The sequence below is a fragment of the Pipistrellus kuhlii genome, unplaced genomic scaffold (assembly GCF_014108245.1).
Source record: "Pipistrellus kuhlii isolate mPipKuh1 unplaced genomic scaffold, mPipKuh1.p scaffold_m20_p_35, whole genome shotgun sequence".
NCBI classification, from domain to species: domain Eukaryota; kingdom Metazoa; phylum Chordata; class Mammalia; order Chiroptera; family Vespertilionidae; genus Pipistrellus; species Pipistrellus kuhlii.
This window is the reverse complement of record NW_023425535.1, coordinates 5,825,025-5,835,679: the sequence shown is the minus strand read 5'-3', so window position 1 is coordinate 5,835,679 and position 10,655 is coordinate 5,825,025. Positions and strand designations below refer to the sequence as shown.

General features: G+C 53.5%; 1 protein-coding gene across 2 annotated transcripts; it reads left to right on the top strand.

The window, feature by feature from the left end:
• Window positions 1-3,418: 3,418 nt before the first annotated feature.
• CUNH10orf99 (chromosome unknown C10orf99 homolog) lies at window positions 3,419-8,924 on the top strand. 2 transcript variants are annotated; one of them, XM_045570717.1, is made up of 3 exons: window positions 3,419-3,657; window positions 5,036-5,125; window positions 7,153-7,247. In XM_045570717.1, exons 1-3 carry the CDS (start codon window positions 3,588-3,590, stop codon window positions 7,230-7,232), a joined length of 240 nt encoding a protein of 79 aa, XP_045426673.1. In that variant the 5' UTR covers window positions 3,419-3,587; the 3' UTR covers window positions 7,233-7,247. The 2 variants fall into 2 exon arrangements, with proteins under 2 accessions (XP_045426673.1, XP_036317064.1); XM_036461171.2 differs by lacking the exon at window positions 7,153-7,247 and adding an exon at window positions 8,638-8,924 and having other exon boundaries at window positions 3,433-3,657.
• Window positions 8,925-10,655: the final 1,731 nt, after the last annotated feature.

Sequence of the window (10,655 nt, the reverse complement as noted above, 5' to 3'; positions counted from 1 at the left end):
CTGGCTATAGGTTTCAGAATAGCCCTGCTGCATATGTTGGTGCAGATTAATTCTCAAGGTTCCTTTTTACTTTGTTGTGGCCTTCCCAGGACACCAGGAGCACCTGGCAGCTTTATCTTGTCATGCCTTGAGGATGCTGGCTTCTCTGCTTAGTAAAAGAAATGAAACTGCCGTTTCTCCTTTCTCCTTCCCCCTCCTTGCCTGCATTCTCTCCTGAGGGAGGCTTTAACCATTTGCTCTCAAAGGTAATGGCTTATTATTTGCAGGCCAACTGCAAATTACCCTCACTGTTTGGTCTTGTTCCAACCTTCTTGTTTCAACTTCCCTATTCCTCCTGCCCTGGCTTGTTCCGGCTTCTCACTGCCCTGCAGCAGAGCCTGGGCCATGTGGCTCTAAGGCTGTGCTTCTTAGAAGAACAGGGTTCTGAGTCCCCCTCCAGGCTGAAAACTGTCGGTAGGTGGGAAGGTGTCGGGCCAAAGGCAGAGCCTCCATGGAGAGGAAGGGCAGAAGGTCAAGGGGCTCAGAGGCAGTGGCCTCACAGGGGCTACAGCGGGACCGAGTGCAGGCGGGAAGATGGCCCCTTTGTGTCCTGGAGCAGAAGGCGGCATTCCAGCATGAGTTCCGGGGAAGAGCCCAAGTTCTGCTGGCAGCCACCATGGTAGGCAGGTGGCCCCCCCAGTGGCGGGGGGAGAGAATAACGGGGAGGGTGCACAGCGTGCGGGGAAAGGAAGGGCCAGCCAGGCCAGTGTGGAGGGGATTGACCCCAGAGGCAGGCTGGAGGCTCACAAGGAAGCGCAGATCAGTTGTAAAACAGAGAAGAAGCCTTTAGTTGTTGTTTTTTTTGCATTTTCAGAGTGGCATGTGAGCTAGATCAACGCTGTAGAACCAACGCTTGAACACATCAGAAAAGAACCTCAGCTTTGGAGTCAGACTGCTGCTGTTTCCTGTGAGGGGAGGCATGTGTTTCCTGTAACAAGATGAAACTAAATGCTTGTCTCTGAGCTTGGGGAAGAATTCCATGATAAAAGAATTGAAGGATCACTGAAGTGGTCCCAGGAGTCTGACCCCTCCTATTATAAATTCACCTGGAATTTGCTAAGCAAATAAAGGAGGGAGCGTAACTGCAGGGCAGTAACAGCAGGGCCAATACCTGCCCTGGGGAGGAGTGGTGGCCAGAGTGAAGGGAGGGACAGCCTAAGGTGCATGGCTTAAGGCACATGTGTCAAACACAAGGCCCGAGGGCCAAGTCCGTCCCGCCAGGCCTTGCAATGTGGCCCGCACCGCGCTGCCATCACTGCACTCTGCTGCGTTTCCATCACAATGACAGTTTATGACTGTTCAGTAAACCATTCGGCCCGCGATTTAAACTGGATTTTAGATTTTGGCCCCTTCTCTGATTGAGTTCGACACCCCTAGCTTAAGGGGAGGCACTTCAGGCAGTCGTCTAATTAGAAACCAACTGGTTCCTTCCTGGCACCCCCTTGTGAGTTAGGTGAGCCTTTAGACATTTTCTCAGGAGGCTGCCAAGTGTCAAATCATCTTTGGAAATTATTCAATGCCTCAAACTTGATTATTTTTGTACCCAAACTGCAAATGCTTAATTTAACAGATGTTCCTTTTTAAAATGCTGCTCATTTTCACCTCTTTCAGCTCAACATATTTCAAGTAAGGCATTTCTTTCTTTTTAAAAATAAGACATCCACAGCCATCTGTCTTTGAAATGTTAAGAAAACAGGTGAAAATCCGAGTGCAAGGATTGTCTTCGAGGTAGGGGTTTTGGGTAGAACTTGCACGTTATACCCTGTGTTATTAAATTACTGCAGGCAGAGGTTGCTTAAGTAACTTTTAATAAGTATTTAAAAGCAGGTGGGATGCTGACATCTGAATCCATCCTTCCAGCCAAGCATGCACTCCCAGGAACACCTGCAAATCTGAGAACAGTGTGTGTGGTTGTGCAAGGAGCAGAAGCTGAGAGAGCCAGTTGCTCCTGCTCTTAGCTGTCAGTGCCCTTATGATCCTGTTCTGTGTTGAGAAGCTGGCATCTATTTCTGACTCAATAGCTGGGTGGCTGAGGGCCTGCAAAATTACCCACGGCCTGGACCTTGGGAGCAGATGAGTACCTCTCTTCAGTAGGCAGAGCTTCGCCTACTGTCTCTGCCATTGCAAAGCAATTAGAGTTCAAATCCGAGTTTGACTGCATTTCTGCCCTGCGCCGGTACAGAGTAGCTGTGACAGCAGGCAATGGGTGAGTGCAGCCAAAGGGATGCTGTCTCCCAGAGGACTTGGTGGTGGCACCCCAAGTCACCCAATAAAAGTAAAGCAGTGGCAGTAGTTCTTGATAGGAACCATGGCTGTATTCTAACTCAGGAAGCACCTGAGTTAGAACAGCTGCTGCTGGTAGATGCAGCTCAAGACAAGTCCACCTCTCCCTGTCCCTTCTTTCAACAATGGCTGCCCTCAAACCTCTCCTGGCACCGAGACTGGCGTTGTTTCTGGAAGACACCCTCCCCCACTCAGATCTTCCTGGCCACACCCCGAGAGGCCATGCCCACTCAGCGATGCCATCAAGGCTGGGAACCTCCTGGAGAGGAAACCAGGGACTGGGTGACTATCAGCAGGACGTTGGACCTCGAGCCAGCAGCCCCTTTGTGTGGATGGTTTAAACACACAAAAGCACACAGGCTGACTGTCATGACATCCCCTGGGCCCTGATTGGCTCACTGAGCTGACGGACACTTGTCTAAATTGTTCCCTGAGCTCCAGTGGGGGAAGCTGGGGAGGGCGTGGCTGCCAGGCCCAGGCAGCCTGAGCATCTGCATGGGCTGCTGGGAGCAGGGGGCCTGGAGGCTTGAACCAGATGCCACCGTGTCCCACGCACCAGTGGGCAGGAGTGGAGCCTGCTCTTGGTTAGAAGGGCACGCGTATTGGGGCAAAGGAGAGAACATGAGAGCACCAGGGGAAGCACACTGGATCTCACGGCTGCCCCACTAAAAAAGCCCGAGGCCGCTCCATGCCTTCTGCCTGGGCCTAGCACTCAACCCGCACATACCTTGAGGGCCCACCCATAGGCAGACCCTCCTCACACCGGGCTTCTCGTTGGACTGGAGGAAGGCAGTGCTTGCCCCTTCAGCACTGGGAAGCAGTCAGCACAGGCTCTGGCGCTGCTGTGTGGGAGCAGATCCAGCCTGGCTCAGCTCTCTGGCCCCGGAGCCGCTGCTCCCACATCCCCAGTGCTCTCAGCGCTCCCCAGGCTTCACCAGCCTCCTGCACAGCTCAGCAGCGAGCAGGAAGAGCTGCATGGATGAGATGATCACGGACACGAAATGTTAATGTTCAACCCAGGGAAGTGGCTCTTACTGGCAAGTTTCCTGCTCCGGCCACCGAGGCCCCTGGGAGCTCACCAGAGGCTTTCACCTTCCTGAAAAGCTGGTTTTTTCCTTTTGGGAGGGGCTGACTCTACTCTTTATGAGAATTTCAAGGCTGCTGTGCCCTGCCCATTTGGGAACACCTCTCCGGCACTCGGTGTCCTTGGGAAGGATTTCCGGGGCGCAGCTGCCTCCCGGACAGACAGGAGGCCCGGCCGCACCATGCGGGCTCTGGTCCTCTCCGGCCTGCTCTGCATGCTGCTGCTCTGCAACTCCGTCTTCTCCGCGGAAGGTAGGACCATGCGGGGTGCTGGGCCTGACGGGGTGTCAGCATCGGGAAGGCTGGAATCAGGAAGTTGGAGGCCAGGCCCCTGGTTGGCAGGCCTGGGCCCCAAAGTCGTCCTGAGTCTCTGCAGCACTTCCCAGTGTCACTCCACGGCCATCATCTCCTCACAGCTCCGGCGCACAGGCGGTGGGAGGGCTCCCCGCCAGGTGGCTCTGCACCGCCAGAATCACGGGCCACTGTGCCACGCTCAAAGCACAGTAAATGTGTGAGCCCCCTCTGGAAGCTGAAGGTACAGGTGTGGTCAGTACTGACCAGCTAGGTGGCTGGTAAGCTACTCAGCTTCTCCGTACCTACAGGATGGGAATGACGACAGTACCTGCCTCAACCGGACAGTATGGTGCACACGTTTGTATTTCCTGGGCAATTAATAGATTATCTGAGTCTGAACATTTCCCATACTCATGCACATAGACGCTGTGGCAGAAGGCATGAGAGGGCACACGTGGGGTTTAGAAGTTGGGGGCGATCCTGTGCCTCTGTGGATATGAGTATTTTGTAGATAGCTAGTATTTTGAGCTTTTTCTCTTACCTAACCCTCTAAAAACTGCCTATTTTTACTCTTGTGTTAGTAGCTATGGTTAGTTAACATTCATTGGGGTTGGGGATGAGGAAGTTTGTATATGGGTGAAAACACCTATCATTTTATGCTGCAAGAATAGCCGTGTTCAACATTTTGATTGTTTCTTTTCAGTATTGCATGCCAGCCTTTTTGTTCGAGGTTGTGTCATATATGATGCTCACCAAGCAGTCAGGATTGGCTCCTAGAGCGTTCACACCAGCATGCCAGTAGCAGTGATCTCTGAGCAAGATGACAGGAAGGGTTTGTTTCCTGACGTGCCTGCATGGACATGGGCGTCTGAGACATGGAGCAAGGCTGGCATCCTCACACACAGGGCTGGCAGTGCAGACAGACCTCCGTTCACCATGGTGGAGGCTGCCACTGCTCCTTCATGAGGATTTAATAAAGATAAAGCTCTTTCCCCATTAAGTTTCCTGTCCATTTAGGAATATCTCTGGCAGATTCTCCATAGCAGTGCTATTCAACTAATTTTTAGGTATAACTTGCCATCAAGTGAATGTGCATGATGAATTTACATGCTTAGACATTTAGATGGCTGACAACTTTGTACTATTTTAGGTATGTGGCAAAGGCATATGTGTACATAAAATAATTCCTATATTTAGGGTTATTATCTAAGGCTCAATGGCCACGGCATGAGCCATGTCTGCGCCCTGAGCCATGAGAGCTGAAGCTCATGCCAGTCATTCCCGCACAGACCAAGCCAGTGCTCCCCCACCCCCACCGCCCTGTGTCCGCCCTCAGGAAGAAGGCATCTTCGGCCTCCTGTCAAGCCCTGGAAAGGCAAGCCCTGCTGTTCCCAAGTTCCTGATCCTGCCCTGAGGACCCAGAAAGGTGAGCACTGCACCCTGGGGGGCCATGTCAGCCCCGCCCAAGCCTGCGCCGGCCTGGTGTGGAGGGGCCATGGACAGACAGGACCGCTGCGCGGGGCCTCCCATCAGTGGGGAAAACTGGCCACCCCAGCTCCAAAGTCAACAAATGAATCATTTTGAACTCAATATGTTCTGTCAAATGAAAGAACAGGATGCAATTAAGAAATGGGGAACTGCCGAAACCAATTTGGCTCAGTGGTAGAGCGTCAGTCTGCGGACTGAAGGGTCCCAGGTTCGATTCCGGTCAAGGGCATGTACGTTGGTTGCGGGCACGTTCCTGGTGGGGGGGGGGTGCAGGAGGCAGCTGGTCGATGTTTCTCTCTCATCGACGTTTCTAGCTCTCTATTCCTCTCTCTTTCTCTCTGTAAAAAATCAATAAAATATATTTAAAAAAAAAAAAGAAAAAAGAAATGGGGAACCAAGGGTGGAGGGAGAGGGTGCAGGCAAGGGGTCTGTGATGTGCAAGAGGAAGGCATGGAGGACAGGGAGGTGGTTGAGAAGTGCTCATGGAAGCTACCAACCAAGGCAGGGCTGGTCTTGGAGCTGGCACAGAAGTCGGACAGATGAGGTCGGCAGGTCAAGAGTTCCGAAGTACAGGCAGGGAGAAGGCCTGGGCATGGCTGGATGGCAGAAGGCATGCAGTGGCGGGAGGCTGCAGGCACCCAGGTCCCAGCCAGGCCAGGGGTAGACTGATGTGTGGGCGTGGGCTGGCCTGGGTGAGAGGTAGGAGTGCTGGACCTCTGCTGACCTGTGGTAGGTGGGTCCTAGAGCCGGGGCAGCACAGTCCTTCAGGGTAAGCTGCAGAGCCTGCCATCAGCCAGGCTGACAGAGCCAAGGTGCCAGCACTCACACCCCAGAGCCTAAGGTCCCCTCCAGGACCGATTCAGGCACCAGCTCCTCTTCCACTACCATTGGTAATGGAGGATACAGTTTGACATGCTTGATGTAGAGCAGTGTTTCCCAAAGTGCGGTACGCGTACCCCCAGGGGTACGGGAAGAGTTTGGTGGGGGTACGAGTTGCGCCGGGGTTTGGTGGGGATATGCACTGCACCGTGCTTAGCTGTGCCTAATTCTACGTTCTCATGATACTCAGCGTTACGAAAATTATAGAAGGAGTACACATATGTCAAAAGTTTGGGAAACACTGATGTAGAGCAATGACTGTTTTCTTGCTACAATCCAGGACAAAAAACCCTCACTAAAATTCAGGCCCATTAAGTACCCTCCATTCCTGTTCCCGCTGGCTCTCTGCACCTAGGCCTGACCAGCTCCAAGAGCCTGTGCACCAGAGGGAGCTAGTGGCTCAGCCTCAGGCCACTCTTTTGAGGAAGGGCATCGCCTCCCACAGGGGCCAGTAGAAGTACCAGACCTCACACCCTGAGCCCAGGGTGCCCAGCACCCAGGCCAAGTGGAGAGTGAGCTGCTGACTGGCTGCCTGGAGCTCAGCTCCCACCTGAGGCCCAACCAGGCGCAGGAGGTGTTTCATGAAAGAAAGAAGGCAGAAACCTAGGGAAGAGAAGCAGCATGTACCCATGCTCAGACCCTCCCCAGGATGTCCCTGCTTGGAGGTGGGAGGGGAGTTAAGGACGTGTGCATACCACATGCTAGCACATGTCTCCCGAGAAACAGCCAGCGACTGCTGTGCGCAGAGCCAGGAGACGGTGAGTCACACAGGACTCCAGAACACCCTGTGAGGGCTCTCGTGGTGGCCGGGGCTTCTTTCAGTGTGTACATGTGTAAAATTCCATCGCAGAGATTTGAACAACTTAGAACAAAAAGAGCAAAACTAACAGTTCTATTATGTCCTTAGCAATCTTCAGTTAAGCCCAGACCACGGGGAAGCATGGTCACTGCTTCATAGTGAGTGCGGAACTGAGGGAAACTGAGGCAGAGCGAGGAGTCTGGCGTGTCCGGACTTCCCTCTGCAGCCACACTCCCCGCTCCTCCGGCTTCCCGCAGTGCATTGGTGAAGCGATTCGCGTGCCCCAGGGGACCTAGGACTCACTTGGCTGTGGCCCTCAGCCACCTGCACCACCCGCTCCACCCGCTGGCCACGCACTCCTCGCTAGGGTCAGCCTCACCGCCACGGTGGAGCCAGAGGCCCTGCCTGCCCTCGGCCCACTGTTTCTCGGGAGGAAGAGTGAGCGGGCCAGGAGGGTGGTCAGGAGGGAGCAGCAGCCATGTGCTCTCAGCTAGTGGGGCTCCTTGTGTGGCCAGCAGGGGCGGGTGTGCCAGCTCTGCTCCCCGTACTGACAGGAGTGCCCGTGGCTTGCCTTTGGAGAGAGAACAGAACCAGGTGGCCTGGAGCGGCCCCTGTGCCCAGGTGGGCGATGGCCCACGCGTGGACATCAGCTGCTCCTCAGCCTCCAGGCTCTCCTGAGCTGTTTCCCTGCAGGTGCTGCGCTCCGAGGGTTGGGGGGTTGGGGGGGAGTGGGTGGAACTGGGACCAACAAAATCATATTCAAAAATCAATGTTCTAGTGGCCAATTGCCAAAGTTACACAGACCAGTTTACCAAAAAGGTCTTTTTCTCAGTGTTAGAACCGAGTAGCACTCTGCCAGCTGCTCTGTCAGTGGCAGTTCTTAAAGCAACGTTCAACCTGCTGGAAGGGGTCAGATGGCAGCTGTTTAGGCCCACCTCATAATAATCCTAAGCTTTAGGTACTATTACTATGGCCATTTTACACATGAGGAACCAATGCACAGAGAGGTTAAGTAACTTATTGAAGGTCACACAGCTAGTAAAATGGTAAACCTGGCTCTGCCCAAATGACCTGGCTCCAGATCCTATGTTCTTACTCTCTCACTTCCTTGCATAGAAATAGCCTGGAAACAGAAGGAGAATAAAAGAAAAGAATAATTTTATTACCATAAGTTATAAGTCTCTCATTCGTGTTTCCTTTGTTTTGTCATGCAAAATGTTTGCCTGGTTTTATTTTTTATTGTATATCATTTTTAAAATTTTTAAATTCACACTATATCATAATCATTTTTTATGTTGCAACGTAGTCTTCATAATCATAGTGCTTTATTATTATTAAATTTTTTTACTGTTGAAGACAAAACTCTGAAGAATTCCTTAGTGCATGCAGTTTTTCCTTTTTTGTGGGTTGTTCGTCCCATAACTTCATCCCAGTTCTGTCATACACATTGCTGAAAGATGGTCTGAGGGTGCGAGGGCCTGCATGCACGTGGGCCTGGCCTCCACCCGGCTCCTCTGCCTCAATGGCAGAGCCAACCAAGCAGCTGAGCCATCTTCTCTCCATCTCCTGCGAGGAAATTGGATTTCTCTCTGACGGATGAAATAGCCTTAGCTGGTCATGCTTGAAGGCCTTGTCTGTGCCTTGGGGAGGAGGGTAGAGTTTGATCCATGCTTTGACTTTTTTAAGATTGTGTCTAGAAGTGAATCCTAATTGTGTTCCCCTCTCTCCACCCCTGGCTCTGCCTGCCGTGTCTGCCTGTTGCTCCTTCCCAGGGCACCGTGTGAGGATCTGCAAACCATGCAAGTTCAAGCCAGAGTCCCCCTTCTGGGTGGTGCCCGGGGCGCTCCCACAGGTTTAGTGTTTCCCAAGCAAGGCTCGGTTCCTGAGGCACCCCGAAGCCCCTGGGTCCCTTCTGGAGCTGGGACTGAGGCAAAGGCCCTGGAAGCCTCTGCCCCAAATCACCGGTCTCCTCCTTAAAGACACAGCATTCCCTGCGCCACTTTGGATTGTTCTTGCCCTGCCTTTCAGAAAAGCCACAATAAAGAAAGAAGAATGCTTGTCTTTCTGAGTGTCCTTGGACAATAACCTAGCACCTTGGGACTCGCATCGGCGTCAGAGATGCAAAAGCTGGTGAGGAAAAGACAAGACCAGGGAAGGCCCCCTTGTCGCTATTCTGAGGCCTCCATTCTCCTCCTTCAACCTTCACTGCTGTGAGCTGGCTGTGGGAGGGCTTCCTCTTGGGCAGCAGGGCCCTGGGGGAGTTCCAGAACCTCAGATCCTGATCCCATCGTGCTGTCAGCCATCAGAGTTACTGTGCACCAAGCTCAGCCCAGTTTGTCTCTGCCCCACCTGGCCTGTGGCACAGGCAGGATTCTCCCAGGACACGTACAGCTATGAATCCAGAGCCTGTAGTGCCTGAGGGTACAGGGAGCAGGCTCCCCAGGGCAGCTGACTGGATGCAGGGGCCCCACTATTCCACACGCGCCCAGCCCCTCCACTTGTATCCAGAGGCCCCTGAGGGGTCCGTTCCTATCTTTCCCATGAGAGTTGGCAGGAATCTATAATAATCCTATGTAATAAGGAAGGAATATGCTAATTGACTGCCCCATCCTCAAAGATGGTGGTGGCATCCACAGCCACAAGATGGCAGTGCCCAGTCTCCTCAGCCCCACTGGGGTGGCAGGCACATGGCAAGGCTGAGCCCACCTAGGGCTATTCTATGTGCCTGCTTCTGGAGTTCCCCCCCTCAGCCCCCGCCCAGTCGCCCAGGGCCAGCCTGAGGCGCAGGCAGCCGGGGCCAGTCGAGGTTTGTGCTGCCGGCAGTGGCAGCAGCAAAGGTGTGATCACCTTCCCCTGATTGCCAGGTCGCCTCTCACCCCTGAGAGCTCCCAGACTGTCAGAGGGGGCAGGCTGGGCTGATGGACCTTCCTCCAGTACATGAATTTTCATGCACCAGGCCTCTAGTAAAAGAGTAATATGCTAATTAGACTGGACAGCCTAATGGCCTGCCTGATGACTTTTCGAAGGAAGGCTGGGCTGCAAGGGCCATGCCCCTTGCATGAATTTCGAGCATCAGGCCTCTAGTAAATAATAATCAGACAAATAAATAAGCAAAATGCCTGGGGCATCCTTGTTTGGGCAAGTCTGTCAGAGGATGTGAGCCCCAAGGTTCTGCTCAAGGAAAGCCCTTCACCACAACACACCCAATGGAGCGGGGAGAATGGGAACTAGCGACAGCAGCAAGGTCTGTGCCAACACCCTAGGATTCAAGTCCCAGCCCTACCAGGATTCCTCTTTTTTGTGAAATAAAGTTCGCAAGACCTACTTAGAGGGCAGACAAGAGGCTCCAACTAGAAGATGGATGTAAAGAGCCCACAGACAAAGGGCTTGCTCACAGGAGCGGGGGTGGGAGGGTGGGCTTGATTAAGGGAAGTCCCTGCCTCCCTGCCCTCACCCAGGGGAGTGTTTGTGTTCACGGTGAACACAGAGCTGCAGGGCTGGGCCTCAGAGGGGCAGATGGCCTAGGTCTGAGAGGCTTATCTCTCAGTAAAGCTCCCTTCAATCGGATTCTCCTGCAAGGTGAGCCCCACACATGTCAGCCTGCCAGGCTGCCAGGTGCAGGGCTCATGGGAAGCGGTGCTCTGTGCGGCCTCGGGGACATGGTCCCAGGGCAGCCAGCAGCCTTGCTTTCCAAGCTTCAGTCACAGCACATGCCTCACGCACGCTTTCTCACCCTCCCAGTTGGCATTGGTCAGACTGGGAGGCTCTGAGACCCTGAGGCTGTGGCTGA